Genomic DNA, 20,601 nt, shown 5'->3' with positions numbered 1-20,601 from the left:
ATAAAAACCCCATGCTGCATAGATAATGCAGATAGTTCTAGTTATCTGGTCAACGGGCAAAAAGCAAGCACTTAAGGTCTTCAGCTTCAATCTTTTGCTCATTTCTTATTGCTGGAATTTCATATTCGTTTCTTCTTGTTGGATGACTAAACTACAAAGGAAAAAAGAAATCGAAGATTATCATACGGAACTCATCACAATTTCCATTTAGTGTATCAAATGCTCCAGATCACATCAACCACAGGAAGACAGTAACAAACCTCATATCTGTTTAACCTAAGACAGTGACTCACAATGGGAGCAGACACTGCAATGTGTTACGGATGGAGTTCTCTTCCTTTTGCCACCCAGAAACTAGTACAGAGGGGATAAAACACCCACAGTGCCAGTAGTCACACAATTACTCCCCTCTCAGTATAATATATAAAGCTAAATGCAAAGAATTCTTTAATTTGGAAATTTAAGGGCAACAAAAATTAAGTGTACAAATAAGCTAGAGCGATAGAAACCAGGAAAGTTGACAAAAGGTTTTCTAATATTCACACATTTCCAGACGTCACAACTGAGAATTCACTAAGGGACCAAATATGGCTCTAACACACAATATTCCTAAACTCGAATTTTGCTATTCAAGACTAGAGTGGAGACACTGTGAATAAAATGTCTTTTTTTTTAAAGTTTTTGTTTTTTTAATTAAGTTTATTTTTGTATTTTTGTTGTTGTTGTTGCAGTTTGGCCAGGGCTGGGTTTGAACTCACCACCCTCAGTATATGGGGCCGGCACCCTACTCTCTGAGCCACAGGCACCACCCTAAAATGTTTTATGTTATCTTGTGAACTGGCTTAACTCCCCCTGTGTTAATAAAATGAGATGTGCACTACTCGTGACTGCCAGGCTGAGGTGTAAAGAACAATCTAGGCTTGCTTACCCGGATGATGGTAGAGATGGTAAGCCGGCATTTACTCAGCCCCGCCCTGCTCAGCCTCGGGAGCGGACGAATTCTCAGCTGGTGGATCGGCTGCTTTTGTCTCTTTGCCATCTTGTGGTTTAGGGTTTTCTGGGCGTCTGCGTCGGTAATTGAAGTTGCGACGGTACCGACGTTGAGGCGGCTGCTGACCTTGGGTCTCATCTCCTTGATTCTCTTTATCCTCTTCATTGCCGTCCTCTCTGGGCTGTCTTTGGCGAGGAGGGCCCCTAAAACAAAGGTTGCATAAGCTTAAGAATGAAAAGACCGTTTTTATTCAACATATCCACCAGTTCTAACACTTGCTTCATTCAACTAAATCACTATCTGCTCATTCTCCTCATCAAGTAGTCTGTAGGCAATTTAGCAAAAATGAAATTTGGTTCCTGTTTCCTAAGGAGTGTGGTTGGTTTTTTTTTTTTTTTTTTTTTTTTTTGAGACAGAGCCTCACAAGCTGTCACCTTGGCATCACAGCTCATAGCAACCTCCAACTCTCAGGCTCAAGTGATTCTCCTGCCTCCACCTCCCAAGAAGTAGCTGGTGCCCACCACAATGCCCAGCTATTATTTCTTTCTTTTTTTTTTTTTTGGTTAGAGCCATCATTGTTGTTTGGCAGGCCAGGGCTGGATTTGAACCCTCCAGCTCAGGTGTATGTAGCTAGCGCCGTGGTGGAGTTTTTTTTTTTTTTTGCAGTTTTTGGCTGGGGCTGGGTTTGAACCCGCCACCTCTGGTATATGGGGCCGGCACCCTACCCCTTTGAGTCACAGGCGCCAACCCCGTGGTTGGTTTTATATAAGGAGATGAAGTATAAACTGAAAGATGAGTATTTACAACAGGTTTTAACAAACTAGCAAATTTCTGCCCACAGTATAATACAAAAGTAATCCTGAAATACCTAAAAGTGAGATAGTCTGATTTCATTTAAAGATTTTAAAATGGCTTTATGGTAACCAGTTTTGAAGGCAGGAAATAAAGTATCTCCCCTCATACAAATAAAAGCACACAGCAATCATACTGTCATAAAAGAAATGCAAATTAAAAAAAAAACAAAACAGGGCGGCACCTGTGGCTCAAGGAGTAGGGCGCCGGTCCCATATGCCGGAGGTGCCGAGTTCAAACCCAACCCTGGCCAAAAACAAACAAAAACAAAACAAAACAAAAAAAAGAAATGCAAATTAAAACCACAATCATATACCTCTTCAGTCCCACTAGAATGGTTATTTATAAAAATACAGAATAACTAGGGTTAGCCAGGATGTGGAAAAAGTGGAACACTGCTGGGGAGAATGTAGAAGTTGCACAATTTTATGAATATACTGAAAGCCACTGAGTTGTACCTTTTAAAAAGTAAAAATTAACTGGTATATTCTAAAAACAAAATAAAACAAAAAATTTTTTTGAAGACAGTCTCACTCTGTTGCCCTGGGTAGAGTGCTGTGGCGTCTTAACTCAACAGCAATCTCAAACTCTTGGGCTCAGGCAATCCTTTTGCCCTCAGCCTCTCAAGTAGCTGGGACTATAGGTGCCCGCCACAATGCGTGGTTGTTTTTTCTATTTTTAGTAGAGAGGAAGTCTTGCACTTGCTCAGGCTGGCTTCAAATTCCTGAGATCAGGAGATCTACCCACCTCAACCTCCTAGAGTGCTAGGATTATAGGCATGAGCCAATATTATCAATGGCCTGAATTGAAGATACCAAGACTTTTAATCACCAAGGAAAATGCTCTAGGACTTTTTTTGGCTGGTGCTTAGTAATGTCAGAGAAAGCCTCAGGAGTAAAATTAGTATCAGGCATTCTACATCTATTCGTCACCATGGGCTCTAATTCGCACTTAACTTCGCACATTCCTTTTTTACCCACCCCCCCAACTCCTGTCTACTTATCACATCTCCCTCTTTTGGAATTGAGGGTCAATCTTAAGCAAAACTGCTCTGCCTCTCCTGTGTAGTGTCCAAGTGTCCTAACTGCATCCCTGTGGTTCCCAAGTTAATAATTCCAATGTTTTTCTAAAAACTGCAGGATTTCAATCGTATGCTAGATCCTGTTCCATTTACCGTTCTTCTGTTGCGGTTATGAGATTGCAAATAATAATTTCTAATAACCTAGGCGTGCGGATTGTTGGTCTCCCATCAGGTTTTTTTTTTTTTTTTTTTTTTTTTGAGACAGAGCCTCATGCTGTCGCCCTGGGTAGAGTGCCATGGCATTACAGCTCATAGCAACCTTCAACTCCTGGGCTCAAACGATTCTCCTGCCTCTGCCTCCCAAGTAGCTGGGACTACAGGCACCCGCCACAATGCCTGGCTATTTTTTGGTTACAGCCATCATTGTTCTTTGGCAGGCCCAGGCTCATGTATATGGGGGCTGGCACCTTAGCCACGTGAGCCACAGGTGCCAAGCCCCCATCCAGTTCTTTTCTACCTGAGTTTTCTCAGCTGTAAAGCATGAATCTCCAAGTATGCCTCTTCCAATTTTTCCTAGATTATTCCTTCTTGTTCTCCCATTTTCAACTTCCACTAGGACCAATCATTCAGTGATCCAAGAACTGTTAATCTCATTCTTCCTTATTATTTTTCTTTTTTCATCCAAACATATAAATTCCATCAATTCCTGCCCTTGTGCCTTCATTAGGACAAATCCATGCCACAAAAATTCAGTTCTCAGCTCATCCTGAGCTTGCTGTTCAAATGGCTAGAAAAAGAGCTAAGCCATAGCAGGTGCCTGTAGTCCCAGCTTCTTGGGAGGTTGAGGCAAAAGAATCCCTTGAGACCAAGAGTTTGAGGTTGAGGTGAGCTATGACACCACAGCACTCTACCGGGGGCGACATAGTAAGATACTGTCTCTAAAAAAAAAAAAAAAAAAAAAAAAAAAAAAAAGCTAAGCCAGGTAAACTCACTTCACATTTGTGATTGTTACCCCATTACTTATAAATAATAATTTCACATCTTTGTCCCAAGCCTTCCACTTGTATCCCCCTTAACCAAAGACTTTTTCCAAGTTCCCACTAACATATCTGTGCCCATATACTCCGGTTTCTTAATGTGGAAGCACCCATATTCTTAAAGGCCAACACTTCCACTTGTGGACCTAAACCCATCTTAGCTTAAGACTCAAAGACACTTTCCTGACATCAATTGTCCTCTTCTATGCAATTCCTTCAGCCTACAAATAGCAGTTATTTCTCATCAAAAATTCTTTTTGCCCTCAGTTTTACCTTACTACTACCCCTGTCTACTTTTCAGCAAAACTCCTACAAAGCTCTCTACTGACATACTACAAGCCCTGCCTTAAGATTTCCTTTTCATGGCTCGGTGCCTGTGGCTCAAGCAGCTAAGGTGCCAGCCACATACACCTGAGCTGGCGGGTTCAAATCCAGCCTGGGGCCCGCCAAACAACAATGATGGCTGCGACCAAAAAAATAGCTGGGCATTGTGGCGGGCACCTGTAGTCTCAGCTACTTGGGAGGCTGAGGCAGGAGAATCGCTTGAGCCCAGGAGTTAGAGGTTGCTGTGAGCTGTGATGCCATAGCATTCTACCCAGGGCGACAGCTTAAGGCTGTCTAAAAAAAAAAAAAAAAAAAAAATTTCCTTTTCAATTTGTTCTTAAACCCATACCACGCAGGATTTCACCAACCATTCCTTGCATCAGGGGCAGCATGCTTCATTTACTATTCATTTGGACAAAAGATGCCGGCCAGTCTGGAAAGCCTTGTTATTAATACCTTGACTGCCAACTTCAAAGCAATTATGTGTTACTAAAGTAATTACCTGGCATTGTCAACTACTATATACATTGAAAAATGGAACTGTAAATGTATAACCCCAACCAAAATGCAGAAACTTTTTTTTTTTTTGTAGAGACAGAGTCTCACTGTACCGCCCTTGGGTAGAGTGCCGTGGCGTCACACAACTCACAGCAACCTCTAACTCTTGGGCTTATGCGATTCTCTTGCCTCAGCCTCCCGAGCAGCTGGGACTACAGGCGCCGGCCACAACGCCCGGCTATTTTTCTGTTGCAGTTTGGCCGGGGCTGGGTCCGAACCCTCCACCCTCGGTATATGGGGCCGGCGCCCTACTCACTGAGCCACAGGTGCCGCCCGAAATGCAGAAACTTTTATACTAAAGGTAAGGCTTGATATCTCTACATAACACAACCAAATGCCCTCAGGCTTGTCAATATAAAGACAAACAATACATTTTATTAAACATTAGTAAAACTGGAACACTCAACACCAAAGACTTGTGCTCATTTTTAAAGACAACGATGAAACTGGGCAGAAAGTTTAAGCAGCCTTTCAGTGCAAGAACAAGTAAACCAAAGGTTTTGTTGTTGGTTCCCACAGACTTAATGGACAGATTGCCATGAGAGCCTATTTTAAAACCAATCATAGTGTGGGCTAAGTGCAGTGGCTCATGACTGCAGTCTTAAGTTACTTGGGAAGCAGAGGCAGGAGGATCTCTTCATCTTGAGAACAGGAGTTCAAGGCTGTAGTAAGCTATAGCTGGGCCACTGTACTCTAGCCTTCCCAGAGGGACAACCCTGTTTCAAAAAAAGGAAAGTAAAAACAAAGGATGCCTAGGTTTAAAATAGTTTGAGCCATAGTCAAAGGTCAATAAAATCCCAAAATTTGTCAGCAAAAATAATCTTCTCCACTGGTAAGCGAAGAACCCATCAACCACTGACATCTAGCACCTGGTGGTGAGTTAGAAGCCTTCGATCATAGTGAACTAGCTAAGACCCCACCTTGTAATAAAAAGAACATCTATCAATACAAAAAAGAATAGGTACAAAGACACTAGCTGCTCTCACAAAATTGTCAATATACATTTATTAATCTATACTGTAGTATAACCTCAACTGGGTTTCCCTGGTTGCTAAAGCTTCAATGAATACTCCAACTTTGATAAACTGTCAGAACTACATACAGAGACACCCTCTCTCTTACAGTTACAACCCATTCTGTAGGTTGTGTTATTTTTACAGCAACAAATTTGTTTCTTAAAATTGGGTATTTAAAGTTTGCTACATAAGTATAATCAATCACGAGGTGTTGTAACTAGATTGTTTAATTCTTGAGTGTTACCTGTCAACTCTAAGGAGCACATACTGAGACTCTGTGTTTTGAGCTAAGTCTTATTCTATCCCAACCACTATGGTACTAGGAATGAACACTGCCACAGACCGCACTACAGGATGCACTAAAATACACTTGGCTCATGGAATTGTTCCTCAACCAATGTAATAATCATCTTAATAAGTAGATTATTTAATGATATTCCAGAACTGGGATTCTTTTTCTCAAATTCTTTTTTTGCATTTTTTGGCCAGGGCTGGGTATGAATCTGCCACCTCCGGCATATGGGGCCAGCACCCTACTCTGTTGAGCCACAGGTGCCACCCCTCAAAATGTAAATTCTTAATGGTATGATTCCATCCTGCAACTTTTTAGGGTAACAATAACAACCACAACAAAAACGATAAAGTGCAAAAGTGCATACCTAAACTGAAAAGTGATAATGGAAAATTATATCTCCTCTCACAGGTAAAAATTTACTCTACCGATTCTTCACTGATGCCATGGTAGAGTTCAGGTAATAAAAGGTAATAAAAGATTACCTTTACCTTTCTCTTTCCCAAGGAGGCAGGTTTAAAAGACAATGTGGTTTAAACTATTCTCTTACCTGTTCATGAATAGAAAATTTGAAATTCCATACCCTCATTAAAAAGAAATACATAAAGTAGATCTCATTTATACAAGCTGTTTTTAACCAGAGCCAAAGATGCAAAGAACACTTTCTCAAAGATAACTGACTTCAGGTTCACCTCTTAGGTATCTGATGAAAGAAAATGTTAGGTGTTAAAAGGTAAGGGACTCAAAGACTGCAGGAGAAGCATGATGCTGAGTCCTAACACATGCTTGAGGAATTTAATAGAAATTATTAAATTTCTATTAAATTTATTTAATTTAAATAAATGGTTATTATGGACCATACCTGCGGAATCGTGGTCTATAACCCCGATACATATTCTGTCTTACTGGTCTACCTTGTTCTCCTGCACCCTGGTTGTCAGCACCCTGAAAAGACAATGGATATTAAGCCTATTGGATCAGTAACATAAGAATAAAAACCCAACAAGACAAATCTGCATACAAGAGTTAACAAAACTCCTACAAACCCAATCATCTAGTAATTGTGATTACACTACAAATTATTAATCCTTGTTATTTCCTATAAGAATCAATGTGTTGCATGCCCCCTGGGTAAAGGGCTCAACTCTAAGTTAAACTCTACCTTATAATGGAAAACAATATAACCTGAACATTTGTACCCTCAGATTAATTTGGAAAAAAAAAAAAAAAAAAAGACAAAAGGTACTGGTATTAAAAAATAGACGCATAATGGCCCAGTGCCTGTAGGACAGTGGTTATGGTGCACTGAGGCAGGTGGATTCGAACCTGGCCTGGGCCAGCTAAACAATAATCACAATTGCAACAAAAATATAGCTGGGCACCTGTAGTCCCACCTACTTGGGATGCTGAGGCAAGAGAATTGCTTAAGCCTAAAAGTTTGAGGTTGCTGTGAATTGTGACGGCACAGCACTCTACTGAGGGTGACATAGTGAGACTCTGTCTCAATAAAAAAAAAAAAAAAAAAAAAAAGGGTGGCGCCTGTGGCTCAAGGAGTAGGGCGCCGGTCCCATATGCCGGAGGTGGCGGGTTCAAACCCAGCCCCGGCCAAAAAAAAAAAAAAAACCCCAACGACAAAAACACATAGGCCAATGAAACAGAATAGAGAACAAGAAACAGACGTGCATATTTATAGCCAAGTTAAGGAAAAAAAAGAATCATGATTAGTAGCTCCATTGTAGGGAAAGAACTCTAGGACATTCCTTGAACTAGTCCTGCTGAAAGTTATCAAGTTATTACATGTTATTGTTGATCCTTTTTCTTTGGGTGAAACTTACCTCCATCACTTCTCCCTGCACAGGAGGGTTGGAATACTGTGGTCGACGCCCATAGGGTCTCCGCATGTAGTAAGGTGGGAACCTTCGCCTGCGGTAGGGCCGGCGTTGTTGGGCCTGGCCTTCAGGAGCACTCTCAGATCCCTCGTTCTTTTCCCCACTCTCGCTATTCTGGTAATTCTGCTGGTAATTGCGTGGAGGACCCCTGCGACGTGGATAGCGCCTATAATGGTTACGGTCTGCTGCGTATTTACTGCCTTGAACTGGAATTCCACCAGGGCCTGTAACATTTGCTGCCTCCGCACCCTACAAAAGCCATTATATATATTGATGGCAACAAAGGAAATCAAAACACTTTCCACAAATCTCACACAAAGCAATAGGAAAAAAGGGGGCAAAGGGGAGGAGTCTGCATAGCCAGGGGTGCATAGGAATGACTAAGTATCAGCTCCTCACTGTTCTAAAGACAATGCCCTCTAACTGCCGCCAGCACGTTAGGCTCGATGCACCTGTGTTCATGTGGTCACCTGAACACATCCATCCACATTAGAACCACCACCCTAACAGATGAGATCTCCAAAATATTTCCATACTGGTCAAACCTTTACACAAAAAGCATCCTCACCTTTTCTCCTTCAACAACATCAAACTCCACAGTCTCTCCATCTCCTACACTGCGAAGGTACTTCCTGGGGTTATTCTTCTTTATGGCAGTCTAGTAATATCACATTCCAAAAATAGATTAACAGGGGAGAATAATGTGCTTTTGTATTTAATATGTACCAGAGTCGATATTTCAGCTTGGATATACACTTAAATCTTTAAGATATACTTTAGACCAAACTGTCAAGAAATTTAGGAGTACAGGGACCACACTACCCCCATCCTCAACCAAAATACTCCAATACAAGGCCCCAGAATTTTACCACTATTTACGAAACTAAAGCAAGTAATTTAACACCTATGACAGACACTACTACATATATATTTTTAAAAATGCTTTTTGTAAAAGCTTTATATGTGACTTTGAACAAAATGAAGATATCCACCTATCCCCCAACGACTGCACTTAATATAAGATAGCCCCACACAGGGCCAGTTTAGATGACAGGCGAGTTTGGATTTGTATGCTTCAAAGTTGACCAAACCAACTTTGTCCCTGTTACTATATCAAACTCAGTAACAAATGTCAACCAAAATCCCTTCCAACCTGTGATAATTCAATGGAAATGCAAATCACATGTATTAACTATGTCATTCTTTAGGACTGTTGGTTATCACCGCCCCTGAAGTAACATTAGAGATCTATTACTTCTATGTCTCCTGTTGAAGGTAAAGCAAAAGGGAAAAATAATACCTCGCATTTTTATGTAATATTTTATAAAGTTCTTTCACATGTTGTCTATTCAATCTCATTATGACAGAGAATGTGAGGTATCATTATTCCTTTTTTACAGGTTAACAGGTTTTTAAAAAAAAGTCAGGTAAGTATGCAGCACAGCGGAGACATTTTCTAAATGCAGGTCTTGGGATTCCAAATCCCGTGTTCATTCCACATCACAGTGGTTTCCATTACAGGATCACTCACGCATTTCCATTCCAGAGGCAGGAAAACCAACAAATCTGAGGCCAATTATGCTAAGTTGCCCAGAACTGCAGTCTCCTTGATACACAACTAAGACCTGAGCAGCTAAAGTCTCAAGAAACAACATGTTGAAACCACTTCCAAATAAAAAGGAAAGCATATTGGTGACACCTTGTGAATTGGTACAACTAGGTGAAGTCAAATAATTGATCTCATCTGTCATCTAAACTGTCACATAGTTTTCATACATTTCACATATAGCCAACTATCAATTACCTGCAGTCACAGGGGATAGCAGAAGTATGGATAAATAAAATCCCCCAACTCATATTGCATTCAGTCAACACCTCTAACCCCCCATCCCAACCCTCAAGGATTGCCAAGAGGCAGCAAGACTGACAATCCTTGCTGTCTCTTGTTTGTACGTCTACATATTCTTTTGAACATAAAGAAACAAGTGAATTGTCTTTACCCAAAAAAGAATACCAATTTCTTAAACATTTGCTTTAAAATAATTATTTATCTAAGTATTACTGTATTTATTTACATTTAGAACTTAAATGATTCCATACTTACATTTGACCCTGGGATTATCTGATAGGGTTTTGGATGTACTAGAAATTGATCTGGCTTCCCCCTTGATTGTCAATGAGTGTTGTATAGGACACGTCAGAGAGCTACAAAGCACCAACCTAAGACAGCCCTTCCTAAGAAGCATGCTGTCATCCAAGCCCATTGCCTGAACAAACATGTGAGTATGGAAAATGACTTTAGGTCTTTTGATTTCTATAATCTAGTATTTAAAAAGTGGTTAAAAAGTTTATTAACATAATTTAACATAAGTTGACAATATTTCACCGGTCTTAGTGAAAAAACTGCATAGGAGAGCATCCATATACAAACATCTTTCCTACCCATTCATACCTTTGAGAGTAAGTTCAATAGGGCCTATAACATACTTAAGCTTAAGACATTAGTGGTCACATGGTAGTGGCTTGCTTTGGCAATAGTCTTGACTCCTTATTTTCCATGCATTGTCAAAACATTTTCGTTAAATGATACATGAGGAGAAAGTTCAGCATATAGCACTTACCCTACATTAGTCTTCTTCCGTAACACTGGAAGAAGCCGATCTAAAAATTATCTAATAAGCAATTACCAACTTTGCTGCACCTACCACCTTTCATTTATCCTTAAACCTTCAAACCTCCTTATTATTCCTTATTGTTCATTATTCAAACCAGTTAAGACTCTTCAAAGATTAAAAACAAAAAGCACTACCCATTCAAAGTACTTTAGAAAAAGCATAAGGACCAATATGCTCCTCTGCTTGTTTTCTAATACCTACTTCAATTACTGTTTTGCATGCACCTCTTTCCCAAGATTATTTGTCCCTAATGGTAGCCCTAACAGCAGCTGAACATTTCTTGCCAAACTTAGTACTTATGCAACATCAGTTCAAGTTTAGAATCGTGGAGGTTATTTATCTGGAATTAGGTATGAAGTATTCAGTGCCACTAGGACAAATTCAACATTTTACAAAGCTATAGCTAACAGGAAATATCAATTTGAAATACCTATTTTAAGTGAATTCCAATATAATGTTTCAATGTATACATTTTAAGTATGCTACTACTTAGTGTAAGAACTAGATTAACTAGGGGTTGGACTTAATGACCTTTGCAAGGAACAACAGTAGAAAAGACAAACCCTTTTCTTCCCCCAAACTTTTACTCAGAGGTGCAAGTATCTACATAAGCACTCACCTGGTGTACAAATACATCTTCCTTGGTGTCATTCCTGCAAGACAGAACCAAGTTCAACAAGTTAGAAAATGGAACATATTTCATGTTGCCAAAGATTTAAGAATACACCTGGTGACTGGTACACTATTTCCCCAAACTTCCTGGTTGCCAGCTAGCAGGAAATTTAGGAAAGAAACATACAAAGGCACCATGAACTCTCCTTTAAAGACTAAGCAATGTCAACAGTTATAACTGCAATCCCTGTAAGAAATCAAAGTGCGACTTACCAAGCCACAATTAAGAGGGCAGCAATGACTATCAACATACATTCTGCTACTCCCCCTATTAAACATTAACTATGTTCTGGCACACCCCACTCTTTTTGCCTCTAGAGAGCATGGCTACCAACAGGTAGGAATTACTTTCTCATTCCAACCTTAACCTGCAGTCCCAGCTACTTGGGAGGCGGAAGCAAGAGGATTCACCATCTTTAATTCCTAATTTTCCTTAAAGTCATAACCCCTTGCACACCCTGGAATGTGTAGGACAAAGAGAACCCTAATGTAAATGATGGTCGTTGGGTGGTAAGCCTGAATGTAAAAAAGAGAAGCCTAGGAAGTCAGTTATAAAAGCTACTCCAGAAGCTCGAACTGATGATGGCCTAGACTAAGAGGCCATGTATGAAGGAGGTATTTGAGATATCCTTGAGGCAAAAACGGGAAAGAATTGTGGATAACTGGATGTTAAGAGTAAAGAAGAAATGGACAATATCTTTTTTTTTTTAAATCTTGGGAGACTGGGATTAAGGTGATGGTACCAATAGGAAAAATAGACTTCTAGGCCTTTAGTGACCCATCAGTAGGTCAGAGTGAGATGGTTCTAGCGTTTAATGACAGAGGGAACAAAAGTTATAATCATCTAGACTGACGAGTTTATTTTTAACATAGGATCCACACTAGATTAATTCTGACTTGAATGTGATAGCCTGGACTGTCACAACTTAACAACATTTTTAATTTATGTGAACAAGATAATTTTGAAATCTTGAGGATCACTTTAGCCCAAGAGCTTGAAGTTGCTGTGAGCTATGACGCCATAGTACTCTACCCCAGGCCAATTGAGTGAGACTCAGTCTCAAAAAATAAGATGCCAAAAATAGCCATCTACAATTATGCTCTAACCTTTAGTTACCATTAATGTTCCAGAAAAGGGAATGGAAGCACCCCCAGTACTGTCCCTTGCCCTTCATGGTACATTTTGAGAATCAAAAGGCACAGATATGCCTTCACCATACCTTAACTAAGGGTGGTGGTTACAGACAAGGTAATTAGTTTTAGATTCTCCTTGCCACTGGACTGCAAGGAAGTCATGGAGGATAGACCATGCCTCATTTTTTTTTTCTCTACTAGCAGCCACCATACTGAAGCAACATGATAGGTACTCAATCATTAATACATCTATAACTGATGCCCAACTGATAAGCTAACATCGTTTATCAGATGTATTATATACTTTTTTTTTTGCAGTTTTTGGCCCGGGCTGGGTTTAACCTACTACCTCTGGTAGATGGGTCCGGCGCCCTACTCCTTTGAGCCATAGGCGCTGCCCTATATACTGTATTCTTATAATGAGATTAAGCTAGATGAAAGAAAATCTATTTCAGGGTTAACTTCATAAATTTGCATCTATTTTGTGGTAGTAAATGATAAAATATGCTAGTATCTCTGTATTTATGCATTCTTGACACAACTTTTTCCTTTCTGGATTTTTAAAGCATTTCTTATACTTTAAACTTACCAAGCCCTCTACACCCTTCTCCCAAAATATTTGTTTAAGTAACCATCTCCAAGTTTTTCTAATTGTCACAAATCTTTGAAAAATATTCTAAATATATCCATTGGAAAAAAAATCTATGTATAAAAGTGGTCCCTTGCAGTTCAAACCCATGTTGTCCAAGGGTCAAATGTATAATAGTTGTTTACTCCAGGAAATTTTTTTTTTTTTTGTAGAGACAGAGTCTCACTTTATGGCCCTCGGTAGAGTGCCGTGGCCTCACACAGCTCACAGCAACCTCCAATTCCTGGGCTTAAGGGATTCTCTTGCCTCAGCCTCCGAGTAGCTGGGACTACGGGCGCCCGCCACAATGCCCGGCTATTTTTTGGTTGCAGTTTGGCCGGGGCTGGGTTTGAACCCGCCACCCTCGGTATATGGGGCCGGCGCCTTACCGACTGAGCCACAGGCGCCGCCCTACTCCAGGAAATTTTAAGATGAAAAGATTTTTCTTTGGGGGGGGGGGGTGGCAAATCTTTAAGCCTTCCTTAATGCCAACATTTATTTAGTTTTCATGGACTTCCCACAAATTACATAGCTAATAGACAGACCTACCACGATCAAGTCAGTATCAGTCAATCATCTTTCCACAAAGCTACACTTTTTCTACCAAAACCCACACATTAGCCACTTGGGAGTCTAGGTGGGAAGACAGCTTGAGCCAAGTGTTTGACATTGTAGTGAGCTGTGATCCTGCCATTGTGCTCCAGCCTGGGCAACAGATCCACATTTTAGGCTTTGTGAGATCATATACTCTGCAACAAAGATGATACCCATTCTCACTCTCCAGGCCATATAAAAACAAAAGATTTAGCTTGGCCTCTGTAGCTCAGGGGCTAAGGCATCAGCCACATACACCAGAGCTGGTGGGTTGGAATCCAGCTGGGGCCTGCCAAACAACAATGACAACTACAACAAACAATAGCTGGGTGTTGTGGTGGGTGCCTGTTGTCCCAGATACTTGGGAGGCTGAGGCAAGAGAATCGCTTAAGCCCAAGAGTTGAAGTTTGCTGTGAGCTGTGACACCACAGCACTCTACCAAGGGTGACAGAGTCTCAAAACAAACAAACAAACAAAAAACCCCCACAAAAGATTCCAAAGAGATAAAGTCCCATGAGCAACTCTTAATTTGTAAAGCTGACCTGCACACTAAACTAGTTCTAAATTTCATAAACCAGAATGTATAAAGAATTAAGCTCCTCACATCCAGGGAACCAGCAGTCAGCACAGAGAAACCCCAGTGACACGCTTACAGACCGTAAGTCTTTCAATGACTAATGACTAAGAATAGTCATCTGAAGAACTTATCTGTATATGAACACAACCAAACTGAAGATGGACTCAGTCTACTTCAGAGATAGCGTAACAACCGCTGGTGAACACAAATGCCAAATCAGAACACAAGAGTTCAAATCCAACGCTGCCACTTAACTGGACAAGTAACATTTCTTAGTGCCTCAGAGTTAACAGTACTGGTGCTTCAATGTGTGAAAGAAGTCACCTTTTAGTTATACAGGCATGACTAAGTATGTTTCTAAACAGGAAATAGCTAAGCCTTTCCCTAGCTTGGTTTATTACATCTTCTTAGACCCTAGGTAATAAACTTAAATGCATATATAGAGGCTCAGTGGGAAGGGGAGTCATCAAGATAAGACAACTAAGTGGAACAGACTGGTTATAAAAAGAAAGAAAAAAAGAATGTATGCCCCATCTAAAAGGTGGTGACAATACTCAGGGCCAGTTGGTTTTTATTTATATGTCAACACAGGCTCCTCAAACTAGCTAAAGTTCCAATATTAAAAATATGACAATCTGGATTATTTTTGGTGTCATCTCTTAAATTTTTAATGTTAGTAACTCCAATTTTTTAAAAGTCACTGTATGACCTCTTCTCTATTCCTTTTGCTCCAAATTCCTTGCTCACCTCAAAACTTTAGAACCATTAGGCATTTTTAAGCACTCAATAACAGAGAAGTATTCCCATTCTGGTCACTATAAAAGTTGCATGCATGTCCCATTGGAAAATAAATCATCACTGAGCAATTCATGGTAATCTTTCATGAAGTTTGGTGAATATGGATCAATCCTTAATAGCTAATAAAATCAAACAGTAATTTAGAGGGGGTGGCTAATAACTCCCTCTAGTCACATAGTCCAGTTATCTCTTGTAGACTCAGAATGCAAAGGAATATATAATTTCTCACAATTTCTCGATCAGTCTAACAAAGCCCAAATTTTTGCTATATTGAAAGCTTTCTGCTTTTCTTAATTAGCTTCTTGTACACAATATAATCATATGGGAAATGATTCCCTTAAGGAAATAATTCAAATATGGTTGTAACAATTCATTATAGGTGATAATTTAGGCGGGAACGAACACTTAAAACATGGCACCCCATGGGTGGTGCCTGTGGCTCAGTCGGTAGGGCGCCGGCCCCATATACCGAGGGTGGCGGGTTCAAACCCAGCCCCGGCCAAACTGCAACCAAAAAATAGCCGGGTGTTGTGGCAGGTGCCTGTAGTCCCAGCTACTCGGGAGGCTGAGGCAAGAGAATCGCTTAAGCCCAGGAGTTGGAGGTTGCTGTGAGCTGGGTGAGGCCACGGCACTCTACCGAGGGCCATAAAGTAAGACTCTGTCTCTACAAAAAAAAAAAAAAAAAACAAACCGGCACCCTCCCTTTTATAAAGAAACAGGGCAGGGCAAGTTACCTCCTCCTTTCTGTCCTCCCTAAGGAGAGCTAGGTGCCTCCAGCCCTGTATGTTATTTGCTCTACTACGAGAACTATATATACAACCAACTGCTAGCTTCCAAACTGCATTTAAGACCTACATTTTCCTTGATTAAGCCTCCCCTGATTTAACAGGAGTCAGATTTTTTTAAAGCATAAGTTTCACCATCCTTAAAGCAACCAGTTTAGAAACATAAAGCACATTTAATAAGGTAATGTGACAAAACAGAGGTTAGGATAGTCCAAACAAAGGATCATCAAAAGCCAATTTACACTTAACTTATCCTAGAGGATAAGCAATTGAATTGTTTCCAAGTCAGATATTCAGAGAAAGATACCTCATAAAATACTTGCAAAATGTAAAGAATTATTTTTGTCTTGGATAAAAACTCTTCAAAAAATGACATACATAACCTTAATGTCCACTCGATGAACTACAATATAAAAAGCATATCCTAAAATTTCTTTCTTTCTTTTTTTTTGTGGTTTTTGGCCGGGGCTAGGTTTGAACCCGCCACCTCCGGCATATGGGACCGGAGCCCTACTCCTGGAGCCACAGGTGCCGCCCCTAAAATTTCTTAAATAGTCAGGTGAGTGGCTCACGCCTGTAATTCTAACACTCTGGGAGGTAGAGGCGGAAGGATAGCTTGGAGTTCAAGACCAGCCTGAGCAAATGCCAGAATCCCCCCAACCCCCATCTCTACTGAATATAGAAAAACTGAGGCAAGTGGATCACTTGAGCCCAAGAGTTGAAGGTTGCTGTGAGCTATGATGCCACAGCACTCCATCCAGGGTGACAGCTTAAGACTGTCTCAAAAAAATAAAAAAAATAATTTTTTTCTTAAATACATACAAAAACTACACTCTATAAACTGAAAAGGCTGCAAGCTACAGTCCCCTCTAAAATGCAGAGTTATCATTACAGTAGATCAAAGATTAGAAGCAATGATTTTGAATGTATGTCACACAGACCATGAACCTGAAATTCTTGTTAAAAACGTACCCAGACCTAACAAATCCAAAGCTTGAAGGAGGAATTCAGAGCCTTGCCATTTCCAACATTCCTCATAGTAAGCATGCTGAAATTTGAAAGCCGTTGATTTAAGAAAAATCAAAGTTAAGAGGGAAATTCTAACTGAAACACTACTAAATTCAAGAGACCACATAAAATTAATCCGAAGTGTAGCTTTGGCCTGTGAGGAAGGCAAACAGTTAAGACAACTGGAAAATCCTAAAGATCTTGGAAGAAACACCACCTTCCCCTACAACCGCAAATCAGAATGCCTATAATTTCTGGCTTTCAGTGTTTCCAAAATTATGTATGGTTGATCAATGACTGGTTTCTTTTATTAGACAATTATGTCTGTCTTTTAGCCTGATTTCACCCATTTGTTGTCCACTTCACAAGTATTCTTAAGTGTTCTCTTTTAATCACCTGTTAACACCCCCTGAAGGAAGAATTTAAGAAAATGCTGAAATGGCACCATACTTATCCTACCTGTAACGCCAAGATTGCTACTGGCACGCACAAGCTGTGCTCTACACCCAGGCAACTGCACTACTAGCCTTGGCAGCCATCTTGGAAATGCCTGGCTCACAAGGGAACCCATGGAGAGTACAGCGAGTACACTGCTGTTATCACCAATATTGCTACAAACAATTTTAGGGATAAATCCTAAAGATGTAGTTTGCAGCTTTATCTTATTACTCTAGTAGTAAGAGGAACAATGTTAAATTTCCTGGGAGGATAGCCACCCAAACTAGAGCCAGGGCTTTAAAAAAACTGATTTTATCAATATGATTTGAACACAAGGAAGGAGGAGAATAAAAACTGAGGAAGGAAAAGGAATGTATCTTATCCGATACGTCATTTACTCTATGAGCAAATGGTAACAGCTCTCTGGTCAAAGCAGTCTCAGTATGAAAAATATCCGAGATGTTAAAAAGACAGTACATTTGAAATGTTAAACAAAGGCAGTATTAATCTTATAGTAAAGATGACAAAACATTCTGTACTTGACATGTCAAATCACATTACCACAAAAAGGTCAACAAGGTTTAAATACTTATGTTAATCAAGGGAGCACATTCTCAAATACCAATTTTAATAAAGTATAAAAGGATGACTAGAATAACAACGCACATGACTGTAGCTTCTCAAGTTTACCTTAACAGTTCATTGACTCTGCTTGCCTTTTAACTTGCTTTAAACCATTTACGAAGCCTTTGAAATTAGCTTCAAATTAGTATTTAACTGCAAAACAAAGACAACCTCTAGATCCACTAATCCCCACTCCCAGTCATCAAACAAAAATCACACCCATATACCAGACTAGTAACCACTCTTCAAAACACGACCGTGTGTACCAACGGAAGCCTGAAACAAACCCAAGCCCCGGAAAGCCTACGGAGCAGCAAACGCGCTAAAAAGGGGGAATGGAGGCTTCAGAGTAGGGCAGCTCACCTGTTGATGAAACCATATCCGTTTCTCACATTGAACCATTTTACTGTTCCCAAAACCTTCGTTGCTGGAAAAGAAAACAAAGCAAAACATCCCACGATTACCACATGTCCCTTCTACAACAGCCCGGCTTCTGTATCTGGTTCCTCGCGCGCGGCCGGCCGTAGCCACCTGACACCCTTTGCTTTCCAAAGACTGTCCGCGGGGCCGCGCTGGGGCCACGACGACGCCTTTGCCGTACACGTGGGTGAATCTGAAGCTGCGAGGCGCCCCAGGGCAAGCCAGGGGCGCGGGACCAAGATGGGCGTGTGCGCAGGCCGCCGGCGGAGAGCACGTGAAGGAAGGGGAAGCCGCCCCGGCCCACTCCGGCCTGCGTAGGCGGCCCGCCGCGCCCTCGGGGCACACGCGGAAGGGAGCTGGGTGGAGAAGTCAGGAACAACGGCGTGCCGGGCCCAAGCGCACGAGGCCGGGTGGCGGGGAGGGGACCCTACCGCACACGCGGTCGTCGGCTCGTGGCCGCAGGGGGAGGGGCGCGCGGAGGCGCGGGGTCCATAGGGGGCGCGGGAGGCGGCGCGCGCGCGCGCGCCTGCTGGGCGGGCGGGCCCCCGCGAAGGAGAGTGGGGGGGGCTCGGGGGGAGGGGCAGCCGCGCGCAGCGGAGTCGGTGCCCGCCGGCCGCGCGCCCGCTGGCTCGCCCAACTCTGGCTAACGGTTCCGCTGCCAGGCTTCCATACGGCCCCACCCCCGGCTCTACCCGGCCCTCACCGATGACCTTCTTGTCCCCGCCGGCAGGCGCCGCCGATGTGAGGCCGCCCGGGCCACCGCTCCCTGCGCCGCTGCCCGTAGTACCGGGCTTGGTGTCGGCAGCGCTGAGGGCGGGGGCGGCGGGCGGCTGCTGGGTCTCGGCCTCGCTGCTCATGGTTGCGGTGATGGTGACTGGGGCCGGCTGCGGCAGCTGCGGCTCCTCCCGATGTGTGATGGTAACTAGGCCGGCGGCGGCGGTGGGGCTGCTCAGGGCTCTCTGGGGTCCGCTCTCCGCTCCCGCTACCGATCGAACTAGCGAGAATGGCGGGACAGGCGGGATAAGCCCTATGAGCGACCCGCCCTCGGCATTGCTCACTGGCCAGAAGTGCTGTCAATCTCACCACCTGACCCCAATTCCTGCCTCCTATTGGCTAATACTTTGTCACTCCTCCATTCTCATTGGCTCTTAGGCGGCTAATTCAGCCGACCTACAACCGTTCCTGCCTCCGCTGCCGCCATAGAGACCGGAACTAGAATTAGAGCAGACACCACGAGAACCATAGAGTATCCGAGAGGATGGACAGAGAGAACGCGACTTTCACCAGGCAGCCGCTTTGGCGGGCCACGGGTTCAGGGGTTACGTACCTGCTGAAGAAAAGGCAAGCCCAAACGCTGGGCGGGGATTAACTGGCCTGACCCGGGCGACACCTTAGCCCCTCGAGGAGAGATAAGCCTCCTTCCCTGTTCCACACATGGACCTTCTGATATCAGATCATTACTGCGGGCATAGAGTCGTTTTTTTCTTTAATGGCTGTGTACTCGCAGCACAGCCGAGGATTTCTGCAATTGTTTAAACGTAAGCATTCGAAGAGTGTGTACTAGAGTAATACCCGTGGTGGGACCAGCATGTTTAGGGCGGGAGTGGACCCTGTGGAGACCTGCCTTCTGATCTGTTTTACCGTTTTATAAAGAATGTGTTTTAAGTATTCACGTCTGTTTGTATTGGCCACGATCAGATGTAATACAAATTCACGTTTATTGAACAAGCTAAACACTCCACCCTGGATTTTACTCTAACACCCATGTAAAATAGGGATTACTGTCCACGTTTCACAAACCATAAAACTGAGGCTGCCACCTGATGTTACTTAAGTCCTCCACCCGCCTTCACTCGTTCTTTATTAAGCATCTATTATCGGTTGGTGATGGAATACTTAAAATTTGAGTTTCTGCCTTCCCATAGAGGCAGAAATTTAAACAGCTTAACACATCAAACACTCCAGAACTGCAAAAGCACAAAGCGTTTTCAGAGGGGAAAGCGCTAACTTTCCAAGCACTAGAAGGGTTATGCAAAGGGCTAAAGGGGGGGAGTGGGGGTGGTGGTGGCCTGTGTCTCAGGGGAAATCCAAGTAGTCCGGTAAGAGAAGGATGACACATTGGATTATAGAGGTAAACAGGCTCAATTAGGTATACTTAACTTGAAATTTATCCTGAGGGCAAGATCTAGAAGGGTAATTTGTGATTTGTAAGTGGGGAGTGGCATCTTTAAAAAGATGACTGTCGAGTGCAGAGTGGGATGTAAAGAA

General features: G+C 42.3%; 1 protein-coding gene across 2 annotated transcripts; it reads right to left on the bottom strand.

Annotated features, from left to right (window-relative positions):
• Window positions 1–928: 928 nt before the first annotated feature.
• YBX1 (Y-box binding protein 1) lies at window positions 929–19,552 on the bottom strand. Of its 2 annotated transcripts, XM_053576969.1 has the most exons (7): window positions 19,037–19,552; window positions 18,277–18,340; window positions 11,275–11,308; window positions 8,549–8,638; window positions 7,927–8,229; window positions 6,954–7,036; window positions 929–1,194 (listed from the first exon to the last, which is right to left on the bottom strand). In XM_053576969.1, exons 1-7 carry the CDS (start codon window positions 19,188–19,190, stop codon window positions 960–962), a joined length of 963 nt encoding a protein of 320 aa, XP_053432944.1. In that variant the 5' UTR covers window positions 19,191–19,552; the 3' UTR covers window positions 929–959. The 2 variants fall into 2 exon arrangements, with proteins under 2 accessions (XP_053432944.1, XP_053432945.1); XM_053576970.1 differs by lacking the exon at window positions 8,549–8,638.
• Window positions 19,553–20,601: the final 1,049 nt, after the last annotated feature.

This window comes from Nycticebus coucang, chromosome 22 (genome assembly GCF_027406575.1).
Source record: "Nycticebus coucang isolate mNycCou1 chromosome 22, mNycCou1.pri, whole genome shotgun sequence".
NCBI classification, from domain to species: Eukaryota; Metazoa; Chordata; class Mammalia; order Primates; family Lorisidae; genus Nycticebus; species Nycticebus coucang.
This window is presented reverse-complemented; position numbering and strand designations above follow the sequence as displayed.

Bases quoted from the DNA above. Each gene is read 5' to 3' on its own strand.
- YBX1 (XM_053576969.1), bottom strand. From the start codon at position 19,190: ATGAGCAGCGAGGCCGAGACCCAGCAGCCGCCCGCCGCCCCCGCCCTC. The intron at 8,639-11,274 runs GTGAGTGCTTAT...TGATATTACTAG, and splicing joins AAGATGTATTTGTACACCAG to ACTGCCATAAAGAAGAATAA. The intron at 7,037-7,926 runs GTAAGTTTCACC...TTGTCTTTTCAG, and splicing joins TGCAGGGAGAAGTGATGGAG to GGTGCTGACAACCAGGGTGC.